Genomic DNA, 16,569 nt, shown 5'->3' with positions numbered 1-16,569 from the left:
TTTAACTTACCCCTGATCTTCAGCATCTTTAACTCAACCCCAATTCAATTCAACCCAATACAACCCAACCTCTATTCAAATCAACTTCCGGTTAATTCAAATCAACACCATTCAACTCAACCCCCGTTACAACTAAACTCTCGTTTAACTTCCCCCTAATTAATTCAAAATCTTTAACTCGACCCCAATTCAATTCAACCCAATAGAACCCAACCTCTGTTCAAATCAACTTCCGGTTAATTCAAATCAACACCATTCAACTCAACCCCCGTTACAACTCAACTCTCGTTTAACTTCCCCCTAATTAATTCAAAATCTTTAACTCGACCCCAATTCAATTCAACCCAATACAACCCAACCTCTATTCAAATCAACTTCCAGTTAATTCAAATCAACACCATTCAACTCAACCCCCGTTACAACTCAACTCTCGTTTAACTTCCCCCTAATTAATTCAAAATCTTTAACTCGACCCCAATTCAATTCAACCTCTATTCAAATGAACTTCCGGTTAATTCAAATCAACACCATTCAACTCAACCCCCGTTACAACTCAACTCTCGTTTAACTTCCCCCTAGTTAGTTCAAAATCTTCAACTCGACCCCAATTCAATTCAACCCAATACAACTCAACCTCTATTCAAATCAACTCCATTCAACTCTCGATCCCAATTCAATTCAACCCAATAAAACTCAACCTTTATTCAAATCAACCCCATCCAATTCAACCCCTGTAAATCCACCCCCATTGCAATTCAACTCTCGGTTAACTTACCCTTGATCTTCAGCATCTTTAACTCGACTCCAATTCAATTCAACCCAATACAACCCAACCTCTATTCAAATCAACTTCCGGTTAATTCAAATCAACACCATTCAACTCAACCCCGTTACAACTCAACTCTCGTTTAACTTCCCCCTAATTAATTCAAAATCTTTAACTCGACCCCAATTCAATTCAACCCAATACAACCCAACCTCTATTCAAATCAACTTCCGGTTAATTCAAATCAACACCATTCAACTCAACCCCCATTACAACTCAACTCTCGTTTAACTTCCCCCTAATTAATTCAAAATCTTTAACTCGACCCCAATTCAATTCAACCCAATACAACCTAACCTCTATTCAAATCAACTTCCGGTTAATTCAAATCAACACCATTCAACTCAACCCCCGTTACAACTCAACTCTCGTTTAACTTCCCCCTAATTAATTCAAAATCTTTAACTCGACCCCAATTCAATTCAACCCAATACAACCCAACCTCTATTCAAATCAACTTCCGGTTAATTCAAATCAACACCATTCAACTCAACCCCCGTTACAACTCAACTCTCGTTTAACTTCCCCCTAATTAATTCAAAATCTTTAACTCGACCCCAATTCAATTCAACCCAATACAACCCAACCTCTATTCAAATCAACTTCCGGTTAATTCAAATCAACACCATTCAACTCAACCCCCGTTACAACTCAACTCTCGTTTAACTTCCCCCTAATTAATTCAAAATCTTTAACTCGACCCCAATTCAATTCAACCCAATACAACCCAACCTCTCTTCAAATCAACTTCCGGTTAATTCAAATCAACACCATTCATCTCAACCCCCGTTGCAATTCAACTCTCGTTTAACTTCCCCCTAATTAATTCAAAATCTTCGACTCGACCCCAATTCAATTCAACCCAATACAACTCAGCCTCTATTCAAATCAACTCCCGGTTAATTCAAATCAACTCCATTCAACTCAACCCCATTTAAATTAACACTCATTCAAATCAAGCCCAGTTGTCTGGAATCAAATCAAGCCAACTACACACCAGACAACAAGCTTTTGACAAAATACATGTAAGCAATTGTTTGCAAAGATCTATTGCTCTCCTTTAATAAATTTTAGCTAGCTGTGACTAGGAATTCTAAATTTGCTTTGCTTGTAGTTTCCACCTTATATTAAAACACTGTTTAACTAAAGGTCACATTTGATGTTCTAATAATTTTTAATGGATTTAAGCGTTAAATGAACCAAATTTTTTAAAATTTTTATGGCAATAGCCCAGTGTAAAGATTTAAATGATAAAAAATAAAATTTATTTATTCAAAAGCACTAGCTTACCAACTAAAATTATTAAAATACAATAGATTTAGAGCTCAGTGAGTGTCAAATATTTATTTTATCCTAAAACGAAAGTTTTTTACGTGTGGATAATATAAAAACATATTACATGTTTAAATATATTTTTCTTTTTGAGATAGCTTTACCACCCTAGGAAAGGTACTGAAAATAACTATTTTCAATGTCATAGGGTACTTCATGGTGGCGTGATCAAGACGAATTTATGAAATCATTTAGGTAAAGGCATTAACTTTCAAATGAACTCTTAATCAGCTTTGCTTTTATTGAAATTAAAATTAAAATTAAAATTTAATAATTAAAATTTAAATTTATTTAAATTTGAATTGAAATTAAGCAAGAGCAAATAATGTAGTCAGTAATGAATCCAAAGTATTGGTGGAGTTTAAAAACTAAAACATTACGTTATAAAGGATCTGGATTGAAGTCGGAGTTTCCGTTTACCCTAAGATATAACCTGAACCAAAAATAAGCAATCTTACCTATTGAAAAAACGATAACAGAAGAAATGAAAGAAATGAAGATGAAATGAGAAGAAATGAAGATGAAATGAAGAAATGAGAATGAAATGAGAAGAAATGAGATGAAAAGAAGAAAACTTACCAAAGCAGAGTCATCATCTTCATTGTCACATTTGGATATAAAGTCTGAATATACACGTTTATAATAATTACTACTAGCCTCTTCATCAATAAAAGGAGGTATGTCCGACGGACTGGGGTGTATCTCGGAGCACACACCGTTAATCCATAGCAAACCAGTATTCTCATCTAAATGATGGGATTCCGAGGGACTTTCGTAAAAAGAGTCCTAAAAAGAATAGAAAATAATGTTTATTACTAATAATTCAACATTTAAAAATCATGCCTGAATTTAAGAATTATTCGATGTCAGTTAATTAGACTGGACTTGTCTAAGCCCTAGATAAGACTGAGGCCGTATGATGAACCTTAAATAAAGTCCTTGAGGACTTTAAGGGAGGTGACCAAGGGTGAATATTAAAACAGGAGGGAATATAGACAACGGCAAGGATTTGCTCAACATATTGTGACTACTCCATACTTTTCTCTCAGGTCTTCAGGCCATCCATCTTCACATAAGTCTTCAGGTGTGTTAGGTCTCGTGTCTTTTTTCGCCCATTTTTTTGATACTACTGACATGCAGGACAATAGAGTATTAAATTTCCGTTACTGTAAATTCCCTTTATATCTGCCTCGTTGATATAGGAACCAAAAGGTAGTTCGAATGTTTAATGCTACTGATATATTGACACCTAATAATAATGCCAAGCTAAAATAAGAGGCTTGCCTGCGGTTTGGTTCTTTTCATCGTCTCGTGAGATTATTCTGACTTGGATTGTTATTTTTTATATTTAATATTGTTCTGTATGTTTTCCTTTTATTTTATTTTGTTAGTCCACTTTATTATAATGTTAGTGGGTCAAAAATAGATTATTATTATTATAAGAAATATCGATGCATATAGTCGACACATAGAATAAAAAATAAAAAATCGGGTTCCGCGGACAGTTTGGCTAGCACAAAGCTAGTCCCTCGTCCCTTCTAAACGAAACTTTCCCTGAAAGTTTCAATTTGATCCCACGCCCTAGCCGAAGCACAAAACAGATAGCTTTATCAAAACTAAGTGTAGAATTTGTTACAATGTAAACAAAACATACTGTATAATAGCAGACCCAATGACTCATCTGATAAGAAATCCGGTGTCAGGCATACGACGTCGCACGAGCATGATACCAGAGAAGTTTACACATAAAGAAAATTATTCTATAAACAAGAAAACGATACTAATTACTTGAAAACAAAAGCAAAAAGAATATTCACCCACGAAGGCATTTTTTCTCACCGGGCGAAACGTGACTGTCAGAAACAAAATCCGTCTCCTATCGCAGTCTAAAAAAGGATAAAAGCATAGAAAAGAGGATACAGAATCAACAGGATAAAAGGATAAAGGATATCTAAAAAGGAAAGATCTTCCAAAGCCATTGCTGACGCATTTCAATCGCTGGGTCCCTAGGAATAAGTAGCAAGCTTGTCACTCAACCCTGCAGGAAAGGGGATCGAGCCCCGGGCCCTGCGTTGTCAAGCAAAGCATCAGTCCACTGTGCTAAAACAGGGTACAACAGTCCAGGTTCGGAATAAGTCATTACAGTTGACCTTCAGGTATCGAATTCCATGTCTTCTACTTTTCTCCCTTGAAGAACTGTCAATATATGAAAATCATCACTGGCTTCAAGACCCGTGGACCAGCTTCAAAAGCAGATTATGGACCGTCAAGACTCGTGGATCAGCTTCAAAAGCAGATTATGGACCGTCAAGACTCATGGACCAGCTTCAAAAGCAGATTATGGACCATCAAGACTCGTGGACCAGCTTCAAAAGCAGATTATGGACCGTCAAAACCCGTGGACCAGCTTCAAAAGCAGATTATGGACCGTCATTTCCTTTTTTTGGAAAGGAAAACCGCTAGTAGACCAAGAAATTAGGTGCCGTACATTGTAGCTTACGATGCTTACACTCCCATTACCTTGGCCCAAAGTTGATCATTTATTTTTGACTTTTAATCAAAATATGATATCGTCTATTTTTTTTTTTTTTACCATCCATACATGGCCAAACAGAAAACAAAACCGGGAGAAAAGAAGTCATTAGAAAGGATGTTAAAAAGAATTGACACTTGATGGGAGGGGCTAAAGTATGATGTTTTGAATAGATTGGAAGGAGGAGGAGTATGCGAAGCTGTGTTGGCTTCAGGCGGTTTGGTGCTGAAATAACTTGTCAGTAGTAAAAGCTGTTTGGTTAAATAAGCATATTCTTTAATTGTCCTCACTTAACTAAATATCGCTCTTGCAACATTGGATATCAGTGTGGCCAATAACAATGTCCCAGAGCAGTCTTAGCTCCAAAATTTTGGTTCCAGGAAGGGGAAGTTCACCTTCTGAAAAAATCTTGTTTAGCTATTAATTAATTATATGCAACATAGTTCATCCAATTTTACATTTTCAAAACGGGTATAGGAGCCAAAACCAACACTCGGCCTTTTTTCCTATGGGTATGAACCTGCCCACAGTCTAGCCTATATATCAACGCACTTCCTGACTACAAAGGTCCTTACTGCAGCTGGGATTGAACCCTAGGTCGCATACTGTCAAGCAGAGATCAATCCACACTGTGTAATCGGAGGAATTTACCCCTAATATTATCCACCTCTACACATTTAAAGTTAAGCTTTGGTCACAGTCTACGACATGATTTTCCAAGAATAACAAAAGGTAAAAATCTTTATTTTTCCCTTTTGTTTATTTTAAAAAAAAGGGAAGAGCTTTATTTTAACAAAAAATTTTGTTTATTTTAGAAAAAATTTGTTTATTTTAACAAAAGGTAAGGGCTTTATTTTTTTTAAAAAAGGCTTTTTATTTTTTTCATCCGATATATTTTTTGTAATATACAAAAAATATATGGATGAAAAAAATAAAGAGCTTCTTTTCGATTTAATAAGATACAAAAACAAAACCAAAATTTTTTAGAGCCGTCACTGTTTGAAATCTCATTTTTTTATTCACAATTCTTTTTTATTTGCTAAATTCCGCTTCTAAAATGTTTTAATGAAAAAATTAATTCTCTATAAAACTGGCTAAAAGGCTAAGACCTGGCCTCTTCAGAGAAACAAAATAATGCCATGTGAGATTTAAAGATTCTATTTCAGCATATTCAGTCCCTAAACTCTATCTGAGATTGAGCCAAAAACTGAAAGTTCATCGATGTTGAAGTTCTTAATAGATCTCAAAATAACTCGTTGAAATTTTTTGTTTGGACTCTTTGAAATTACAATTTTAAACAATTAAACATTTACTCGCTGAAAATAAATTTGAAAATAACTAGCTGAAAGTCTTCTTATGTACAAATTGAAATTACAAGCTAAACAATTAAACAATCACTCGTTGAAAATACGATTAAAATAGCTAGTTTAAATTTTTACCTTGTACAATCTGAAATCACAATTCAAAAATAGAGAAAAATAAATACCATTAACAGCTCCCCAGACGGTTGTCTCATGGTTACAGAATTTGGTAAGGATCTGTTGATCACAGAGTTGATACGAGAAATTGCACGATGAAAACGGAGGTACTTCACTTCAGAAGGTTTTTCATCATCTTCTTCTAAACAAGGTTCCGATTTCGGGAATGGTGAGGAGGGAAGGGTCCATTCAAGCTCTGATTTCTGAGTCTTCTTTGACCTAGATTATTGTTATTAACAAAGCTGGTTTTCATGAGAATGTTATATAGAAAACTGACAGCACAGGGCCAGTAAAATTCAAAATTATACTTGAAATGCTACTGAATTTTTATTTAAACTTAATTCCACTCCCGCATTGCACAGGGAGCGGCTGATTATAACTTTGATTTCAATTTCTTTTAGTCGTCCCAGCTGAGTGGTTAGCACGCAAGACTCGAAATGCTTTAACCGTGGGGGTGGGGGTTCGAGACTCAAAAGAAAACAGAAGTAACTGAATTCTGTTGACGTACATATAATTGAAGTTAACTCTCTTATCCGTCCCACAATTCGTTTAGTTAGAGTGTCAGTTGAACTTCCTTAAGTTACCACATTAAGGCCATCCAGTACCCTTAAAATAACTTTGCAACCTTCAGCATCGGCTGACCGTCTCCCAGACAAAGGGCCCATTAGCGAATTCTCAATGGAACTAGCCATCATCGATATATTTATACAAAACCTGTGGTTTGTCTATGAAATGTGATTGAAAAGATAATGAGAAACCTCTTGTTTTGTCGGTAACCTTGTAGATAAAATCGGCTACCACCTTGGGGAGCTCCCAAAGCTGCAAAATTAGTCAAATGATATTTCCTTTGAGCTAATTCTTAGCGCTTTTGTCGGACGCATGCTAGAACATTTTGAGGACTTTCCTAAACCTAACTAGGACTTTTCTTAAAAAAAGAAAATTCTGATCTATTAAATCGAGAAAAAACCCACACTTTCGACACTTTCTAACGATTCATTAATTCTGAATGTCTATCTCTGGCACAAAATGTGAAAAGTTGAATTGTTTTTCTAAAACTTCTGGGAAAGTAGGCTTTGGCTTTTAATTTTCTGTTGCTTGGTCAAATATTTTATCCAAGCTCTATAAGTAATGGCAAGACTGTCGAAACAATTCTAAATAGTTCAGTTTTTTTCTTTTATTTTTTACAAGGAACTGCTAATATGTCAAATTTCAGGAAAAATTATTGTGTCGTTTTAGAGAAAAATTTACAGATATTCATACAATTATCGCTCATTTAATAAGAAACATAATTTATATGTAATGCCTAATTTTTTGAAAACCAAGGATTATTAGGAACCAAGATCTAGATATATTATTACTTTGAGAGAATTCGTTTCCCCATCCCACTCCCCTAATATTTTCATGAGTCGTCTGCTAATTGAAACCAGAGATCCCTGAAGGTTGAAAGTCTTTGGGAATAAGTAGGAGAAGTTTTTAAACTCAATTTGTTTGCTTGCAAATGTATTGTATCTATATATATTTTCTCGAAAACAGACCATATTTGTTTTTGGGAAATTGACACACTGAGAATTTCTGGTCTGAAGAGACAATCTAGATAGGTCAATAGTTCAGAAAAACTTGTAAAGAGCTTCAATTTTGGAATATTATTTTCATACGACTGACGTCATATTCGTATGCATTTAAAGAGAAACTTATACCATTTTTCGCCAGGCGTGATTGTATCGTTATTGGTATCTATAGCGCATACAAAATTCTACAAGCTGACGTATGATACCGAACAGCTAAAGCAAAGGGCATGGAAAAACCGACAGGGAGAATCACATAGATTCGCAAACGAAAATAATGCAGAACCAAATCTCCGTTTGGAAGAACAATTAAAATTATAATGTAATGAAGGAACTTGTCATTTTAGCACCACTAGTGTAAGAAGGCTCAAATCGAATCGTGGACGAAAGTGGAGCGCAAGGAAATATGTGGTTTAAAGAGAAGCAACAGCGAGAATCACAACGAATCTAATGAGAATGCAAATGCTATAAAATGTATGATTCTGTGAAGGATAAACAGGAAGGAAGCATTCACACCAACATTTCAAAATTTAATTGAAATTGCAAATTTTCCACCTTATGGCTTAAAACTAAAGAATAGAACAATAATTATACTAATGCGTAATTCGAGAATCACAGCCTGCCCCTTGCCGCAAGCCAGGGACCGAGCTATATATATACACACACACACACACACATATATATATATATATATATATATATATATATATATATATATATATATATATATATATATATATATATATATATATATATATATATATATATATATGTAGAGATACCTATTTTTAAAGCACCGTTTACTATTGGCAAGGGTCACCACTCTTTACTGAAAACTTGCTGCCAGGTACTGCTTGATTGACTGTTTACTATGATCATTTGCTATTTACCATGAACTGTTGGAACTGTTGATGCATATCTCAAAGGTGGTGTAGTATCCAAAGATATTTTTTTTATTTTAATAACCATTATTAAATGCAAAAAAACAATTGATGCAAAAAAAGACTTAATTTAAAACTTCGTTTTATATTCATTTTATTTTACAAAATCTATATTTTTCCTGAACTTCAAATAGTACTGCGTTTGTTTAACCTAACCTGATTATTAAGCTTAAACTTCCGTTTCATTCAAATTTATTTTTACCAAGTCTATTATAGCACTAGAAAGTCATACCTTACAGTTGTCTTAGTCCTTTTATCAAAACTTCCATATTCGGAGGCAGAAACCTTCGATATGATTCGTACACCTTTTTTTCGAGTTAGAATCACCTTCTCCTCTCCTTCTTTTTTCTCAACATCACACCTCACTGATCGAAAGAAACGCTTCTCAGGATGCTGAAAAAGAAATAATTACTTGCTATTAATTATTAGTAAGAGTTATTACTTACTTTACTTATTGCTCAAAACCAATTAATGGGGTTCCTCTGATGTCAGAATAAGATTGATATCTCCTTGCTAACACGAAAGCCGAAGTTTGAGCTCAGCTCCCATTGGGCGCGGAATTACACGGAGAATACGCGCTAGCGTCTACAAATAACAGAACAAGAACAAAAAAGACACTAATGTTATAAATCAATGGTACAATCAGAAGCAGGTCAAGGTTTTGGGGAAAATGCATAGAACTTAGACGACTTTTTTCTTGCTCGAAACGTTCATATTCTAAATCAAGCTACACCCAGGACAAGCTGGAAGACCCCCCCCCCCCCCACTAACTCGATAGAAGCACGATAGACTTAATGTTACTCTAATTTTGTTTTTATTTTTAATGCTGCAATAACTGGAAAACAAAATATTTATAATATAATTCATTTTTCAGTGAAGCACCAATGACGTAGTACGCTTTAGACTTTTACAATTAATTATTACAATTATTTTACAATTAATAAAAGTTGATCAGTTCAAAATTTAATTTTAATGTATTTTTTACTTTTATTTTCAATGTTGGAATAAGCACACAACAAAATATTTTGTAATATAATTCATTTTTCAGTGAAGCACCAATGACGCAGTACGCTTTAGACTTTTACAATTAGGAAAGGGGGCAATATCCAAACTCTTGTTTGTAGTGAAGATATATTTGTCTTAAACAGTCTTGGAAAGAACCAACAAGATTAAATTGTGTATTTGATATATTGAGATATTAATTGCTCAAAGCTCATCAGTTCAAAATTTGATTTTACTGTAATTTTTATGTTATATTTTCAATGTTGTAATAAGCACAAAAGAAGATATTTGCAATATAATTCGTTTTCAGTAAAGCGCAAATGAAACAATAGGTTTTAGACTTTTACAGTGAGAGAAAGAGGCAAAACCCAAACTTTTGTTTGTAGAGATTTCTGTTCGCTTCAAGCTTGATTTGCATATTCAGTTTAAATTTCACTAGTTTTAAGATTAATTTACTCATTTATATTAGTACCTAAGGTATGTTTGTTTGCTGTAATTGTTTACTTTATTTTTATTCGCTTTGGGTTTCATTTATACTTCAACAGCAAAATATTTTTGTTCGTTTTAAGCTTGATTTGCATATCCAACTTAAGGTTTACTCGCTTTAAGATTTATTTATTAATTTACATTAGTACCTGTTGTATGAAAGTAAAACAGTTCAAAATAGGGACGAAACCTTTTAATTGACAGTGAACAGATAAAAAATTATTTGACTGGATATTTCGAACACATATACAGTGTTCATCATCAGCATTAAAACTAAAAGACATGAATAAAAATAAACAAAATTTATACCTAATAAACTAATTACATATAGTTTATTACTCTTATTTTTTTCAATGCAACAGTGGAAGCAAATCTCTTTGACCTTTTTTGCTTCCCCTTTTGACTCATAAAAGGGTAACCAGAACTTTGGAATTTCAGTCAAATGAGCCACTTCTGAAGTTTATACAACCTCTCCTTGCATAAGAACCTTATTTACCCCGAGGGCATAACTTAAAACACTTGCCCCTATGCTCTGGGGCTTTTTGTCAACCTTGAACTTTTTATTATCTGATGTTTGAACAATTTTTAACAAAACGACTATTTTGAAATTTTATCGGACGGGCTTGGGGGAAAAGGGCGTGCAGAGGGGACTTATAGCACTTGAATCTCTTTTGACTCTTTAAAAGTGAACTAGAACTTTCAATTTTCAATCAAATAAGCCCTCTCTGAGGTTTATACAAGCATCCCTTCAATAAAAACCATATACTCCCACAGGGTATAACTTATAACGCCTGTCCCCGGGCCCTAGGGAGTTGCCCAGAGTAGTAATATCTGATGTTTGAGCTATTTTTAACAAAATGATAATCTTGAAATTTCTGTCATATGGGTCTGGGGAAAAAAGAGCATGGAGGGGGGGGGCTAATTGCCCTCCAATATCTTTTGATTCTGAAAAAGTAAACTAGAACTTGTAATTTCCAATCAAATGAGCCCTCTCTGAAGTTGATATGAGCATCCCTTCTATAAGAACCATATTTGCCCCCAGGGTATAACTGATAACATCTGCACCCGGGCCCTGGTTTGTTGTTTCAACACTGGAGGTTTGGTTATCCGACCTTAAAACTATTTATAACAAAATAGCTATCTTAAATTTTATCTGACGCATTTCGGAGAAAAAGGGAGTGGGGGGAGGCTATCTGCACTCCGATCACGCTTGATTCTTGAAAAGTTAACTACAACTTTCAGATTCCAATCAAATGAGCCCTCTTTGAAATTTATACGAGCATTCCTTCCATAAGAACCAAATACGCCCCCAGAGCATAAATTACAACTCCTGCCTCCAGGCCCTGGGGGCCTCTGTTGACACCGATTTTTTTTCTGACCTTTGAACTATTTTTAACAAAATGGCTATCTCAAAATTTTTATCTGATGCATTTAAGAGAAAAATGGCGTCGGGGGGGAGGGTTAAATGCCCTCTGATTACACTTGATTCTTAAAAAGTGAACTACAACTTTAAGTTTCCAATCAAAATAGCTCCTTTTGAAATTTGTACGAGCATTCCTTCCATAAAAACCCCACATACCCCCAAGGCATAACTTACAACGCCTGCTCCCAGGCCGTGGGGGCTCTGTTGACACCAGAGTTTTTGTTATCTGACCTTAGAACTATTTTTAAGAAAATAGCTATTGCAAATTTTATCTGATGCATTTGGTAGACAAAGGCGTCGGGAGGGGGGGGGGAGGCTATCTGCCCTCCAATCACGCTTGACTCTTGAAAATGAACTACAACCTTCACTTCCCAAACAAATGAGCCCTCTCTCTAGAGTTTATACGACCATTCCTCATAGGAATCATAAAAACCCACAGGGCATAACTTACAACGCCTGCTCCCGGGCCATGGGGGAGTCTTGAAAATTGAACTACAACTTTAAGTTTCCAATCAAATGAGCTCAATCAATGAGGCATAACTTACAACGCCTGCTCCCGGGCCATGGGGGACTCTGTTGACACCGAATTTTTTATCTGACCTTTGAACTATTTTTAACAAAATGGCTATCTCAAAATTTTTATCTGATGCATTTGAGAGAAAAGGGGCGTCGGGGGGGAGGGTTAAATGCCCTCTGATTACACTTGATTCTTGAAAAGTGAACTACAACTTTAAGTTTCCAATCAAATGAGCTCCTTTTGAAATTGTACGAGCATTCCTTCCAAAAGAACCCCACATACCCCCAAGGCATAACTTACAACGACTGCTCCCGGGCCATGGGGGACTCTGTTCACACCAAGTTTTTTTTTATCTGACCTTTGAACTATTTTTAACAAAATGGCTATCTCAAAATTTTTATCTGATGCATTTGGGAGAAAAAGGGTGTCGGGGGGGGGGAGGTTAACTGCCCTCTGATCACACTTGACTCTTGAAAAGTGAACTACAACTTTAAGTTTCCAATCAAATGAGCTCTTTTTGGAATTTGTACGGGAATTCCTTCCATAAGAACCCCACATACCCCCAAGGCATAATTTACAACGCTTGCTCCCGGGCCATGGGGGACTCTGTTGACACCTAATTTTTTTTTTATCTGACCTTTGAACTATTTTTAACAAAATGGATATCTCAAAATTTTTATCTGATGCATTTGAGAGATAAGGGGCGTCGGGGGGGAGGGAGGGTTAAATGCCCTCTGATCACACTTGACTCTTGAAAAGTGAACTACAACTTTAAAATTCCAATCAAATGAGCTCCTTTTGAAATTTGTACGAGCATTCCTTCCAAAAGAACCCCACATACCCCCAAGGCATAACTTACAACGCCTGCTCCCGGGCCATGGGGGACTCTGTTGACACCGAATTTTTTTATCTGACCTTTGGCTATCTCAAAATTTTTATCTGATGCATTTGGGAGAAAAAGGGCGTCAGGGTGGGAGGAGGTTAACTGCCCACTGATCACACTTGACTCTTGAAAAGTGAACTACAACTTTAAGTTTCCAATCAAATGAGCTCCTTTTGAAATTTGTACGAGCATTCCTTCCATAAGAACCCCACATACCCCCAAGGCATAACTTACAACGCCTGCTCCCGGGCCATGGGGGACTCTGTTGACACCGAATTTTTCTTTTTTATCTGACCTTTGAACTATTTTTAACAAAATGGCTATCTCAAAATTTTTACCTGATGTATTTGGGAGAAAAAGGCGTCGGGGGGGGGGGGGTTAACTGCCCTCTGATCACACTTGACTCTTGAAAAGTGAACTACAACTTTAAGTTTCCAATCAAAATAGCTCCTTTTGAAATTTGTACGAGCATTCCTTCCATAAGAACCCCACATACCCCCAAGGCATAACTTACAACGCCTGCTCCCGGGCCATGGGGGACTATGTCGACACCAGTATTTTTGTTATCTGACCTTAGAACTATTTTTAAGAAAATAGCTATCCCAAATTTTATCTGATGCATTTGGGAGAAAAAGGTGTCGGGAGGGGGGGGGGAGGCTATCTGCCCTCCAATCACACTTGACTCTTGAAAATTAACTACAACTTTCACTTCCCAAACAAATGAGCCCTCTCTCTGAAGTTTATACGACCATTCCTCATAGGAATCATAAATACCCACAGGGCATAACTTACAACGCCTGCTCCCGGGCCATGGGGGAGTCTTAAAAATTGAACTACAACTTTAAGTTGCCAATCAAATGAGCTCAATCAATGAGGCGTAACTTACAACGCCTGCTCCCGGGCCATGGGGGACTCTGTTGACACCGAATTTTTTTATCTGACCTTTGAACTATTTTTAACAAAATGGCTATCTCAAAATTTTTATCTGATGCATTTGGGAGAAAAAGGGCGTCGGGGGGGGGTTAACTGCCCTCTGATCACACTTGACTCTTGAAAAGTGAACTACAACTTTAAAATTCCAATCAAATGAGCTCCTTTTGAAATTTGTACGAGCATTCCTTCCATAAGAACCCACATACCCCCAAGGCATAACTTACAACGCCTGCGCTCCCGGGCCATGGAAGACTATTTCGACACCAGAGTTTTTGTTATCTGACCTTAGAACTATTTTTAAAAAAATAGCTATTCCAAATTTTATCTGATGCCCTCCGATCACTTTTGACTCTTAAAACGAGAACTAGAAGTTTCAATTTCCAATGAAAAGAACCGTCTTTAAAGTTTATATTGAGCATCCATTCTATAAAAACCAAATTTGTCCCCAGGGCACAACTTACAACGCCTGCCCCCGGGCCCTGGGGGGTTGTGTCGACACCGGAGTTTTTGTTATCTGACATAAGAACTATTTTTAACAGAATAGCTATCTCAAATTTTATCTGATGAATTTGGGAGAAAAAGGGCACGGAGGGGGAGGCTAGCTGCCCTACGATAACTTTTGGCTCCTAAAAGTGAACCAGAGATTTCAATTTCCAATCAAATGAGCTGTCTCTGAAGTGTATAATGAGCATCCATTCTATAAGAACCAAATTTATCCCCATGGCATAGCTTACAACGCCTGCCCCCGGGCCCTGGGGGATTGTGTTGATCCAGTTGTTTTTGTTATATGATCTTTGACCTATTTTTAACAAAATGGCTACCTCAAAATTTTCCTCGGGTTTATTTGGGGGAAAGAGGGCGTGGGGGGGCTTGTTACGCTCCGACCATATTTGACGTAAGAATGGCACGATAACTCTCAATTTCCAATCGAATGAGCTCCCTTTGAAGTTTATATAACGATCTCTTCCATATGCAGTGCCTCTGGGAAAAAATAATAATAAAACATTGGAGCCGTATAGCCTTTACTATTCACAAGCGTTGCCTCTGATGTCTACTCGTTTCTCTAGTTATGCCAGGAAGTCTCCCCCATTTGTGGAAAATTTTTACAGAAAACTCCCCCTAGAAAAAATTTCTCTTAGGGACCATTTTGAGGGCATTAAAATACGCTCTTTCTGGCGTCTAACGTAAATATACGTGCAAAATTGAATTAGTTCTTAAACGAAAGAATGTAAAAGAAAAAAAAATAAATCGGTGATGGTAGGTGAAATCGAGTCCTCGATTTCCTTTAAAATTGCTTCATTAAAGTTTTGTTGTTTAAACTGTAAAGTTTATCTGGAAGAGTAAATTCTAGCAGAAAGCTACTTAAAGGTTAACTATTTGAAGGTTAGGTTCACTTTTGACTTGGCGGTTGTATATTTGGTGAGACTCTAGAAAGACCTTCGAAATTACCAGCACGATTTCGTACGTCACTAACGTCTAACGTCACTTGATTTTTTCCACTTGACGAAATCTGCCGTGCTCTGTTGGAAGTTAGCCTAGTAGAGAGGATTTCTTTCGAAAGCCATAGGGAACAATGTATAGCTTTTTGTATACATTTTTTTAAAGCAGTAGATTAATCTAACGTCTAACGCTAACATCGAACCCTTGTCTAATAGCCTAATAGAGAGGATTTCTTTAGAAAGCCATAGGGAACAATGTATACCTTTTTGTATACATTTTTCAAAAGCAGTCTATTAAACAAGTCTAACAACGAATGCTAGAATCAAACCCTTGCCTAATAGCCTAACAGAGAGGATTTCCTTCGAAAGCCATAGGGAACAATGTATAGCTTTTTGTATACATTTTTTTTTAAAGCAGTAGATTAATCTAACGTCTAACGCTAACATCGAACCCTTGCCTAATAGCCTAACAGAGAGGATTTCCTTCGAAAACCATATGGAACAATGTATAGCTTTTTGTATACATTTTTTTTAATAATCTATTAAACGAGCCTAATGTCTAACATCATACCCTTCAAAACGTCTATAACTTCCATTTTAGTCACTAGTTTGTACAACAGTCCACGGGCACCAATTCATGAAAATGTAAGGTTCTATCTTCGGTTATTTTTTTCAAATAAAATACATAAAGGTATTTTTCAAAATCTAAGGGGACGCCCTGGCTGATTGTAAATTCATTAATTTTTAATTCAACCACAAAACTTACCTGAACTTCCGAGGGCCGCAACACTCCTTTATGCATTTCTTTCGTATGCTGATCAAAACTATGACGGGTACAGAATTTTAAGTCGCACCCGCCACAGAAATATGCCAATATATTCAATTGCCCCGAACTCAGTTGCCCTTGACACTTGTGGGAAACAAAAGCTTGGTACTCGGTGTACATACTTCCACATCCATTACAGAGATACAGAGGCACATTTGGGTGGCATTCCCGGAAGTGAGCCTGTTTGTCCCCTCGCCGATCAAAGGGGTTTCGACATATTTCACAGGGGTACATACTCATACTTCCAAGGACTTGTCGACAGTGTTGAATGTGCTCCTAAAAGTAAATTCAAACCTGTGACTAGAAATTTTAAATCTGATCCGAAAAAGAAATAAAAGCCGAAGCGTTCGTTATACAAAAAACAACATATAAAGGGAAGATTTTT

The 16,569-nt window shown here is 36.3% G+C and overlaps 1 protein-coding gene across 2 annotated transcripts in view; it reads right to left on the bottom strand.

Moving 5' to 3' along the window:
* The window catches only part of LOC136035695 (uncharacterized), a 49,014-nt gene that overhangs the window by 5,716 nt on the left and 26,729 nt on the right, over positions 1-16,569 (bottom strand). For both annotated transcript variants that reach the window (XR_010619498.1, XM_065717634.1), the window contains exons 5-8: positions 16,125-16,460; positions 8,908-9,068; positions 6,178-6,388; positions 2,738-2,944 (exon numbers count right to left, since the gene is read on the bottom strand). Coding sequence is in view for 1 of the 2 variants with exons in the window: in XM_065717634.1 (XP_065573706.1) it covers positions 2,738-2,944; positions 6,178-6,388; positions 8,908-9,068; positions 16,125-16,460 (915 nt within the window). In the remaining variant the exon portion in view is untranslated. The remainder of the gene's footprint in view (positions 1-2,737; positions 2,945-6,177; positions 6,389-8,907; positions 9,069-16,124; positions 16,461-16,569) is intronic.

This window comes from Artemia franciscana, chromosome 14, assembly GCF_032884065.1.
Source record: "Artemia franciscana chromosome 14, ASM3288406v1, whole genome shotgun sequence".
NCBI classification, from domain to species: Eukaryota; Metazoa; Arthropoda; class Branchiopoda; order Anostraca; family Artemiidae; genus Artemia; species Artemia franciscana.
This window is presented reverse-complemented; position numbering and strand designations above follow the sequence as displayed.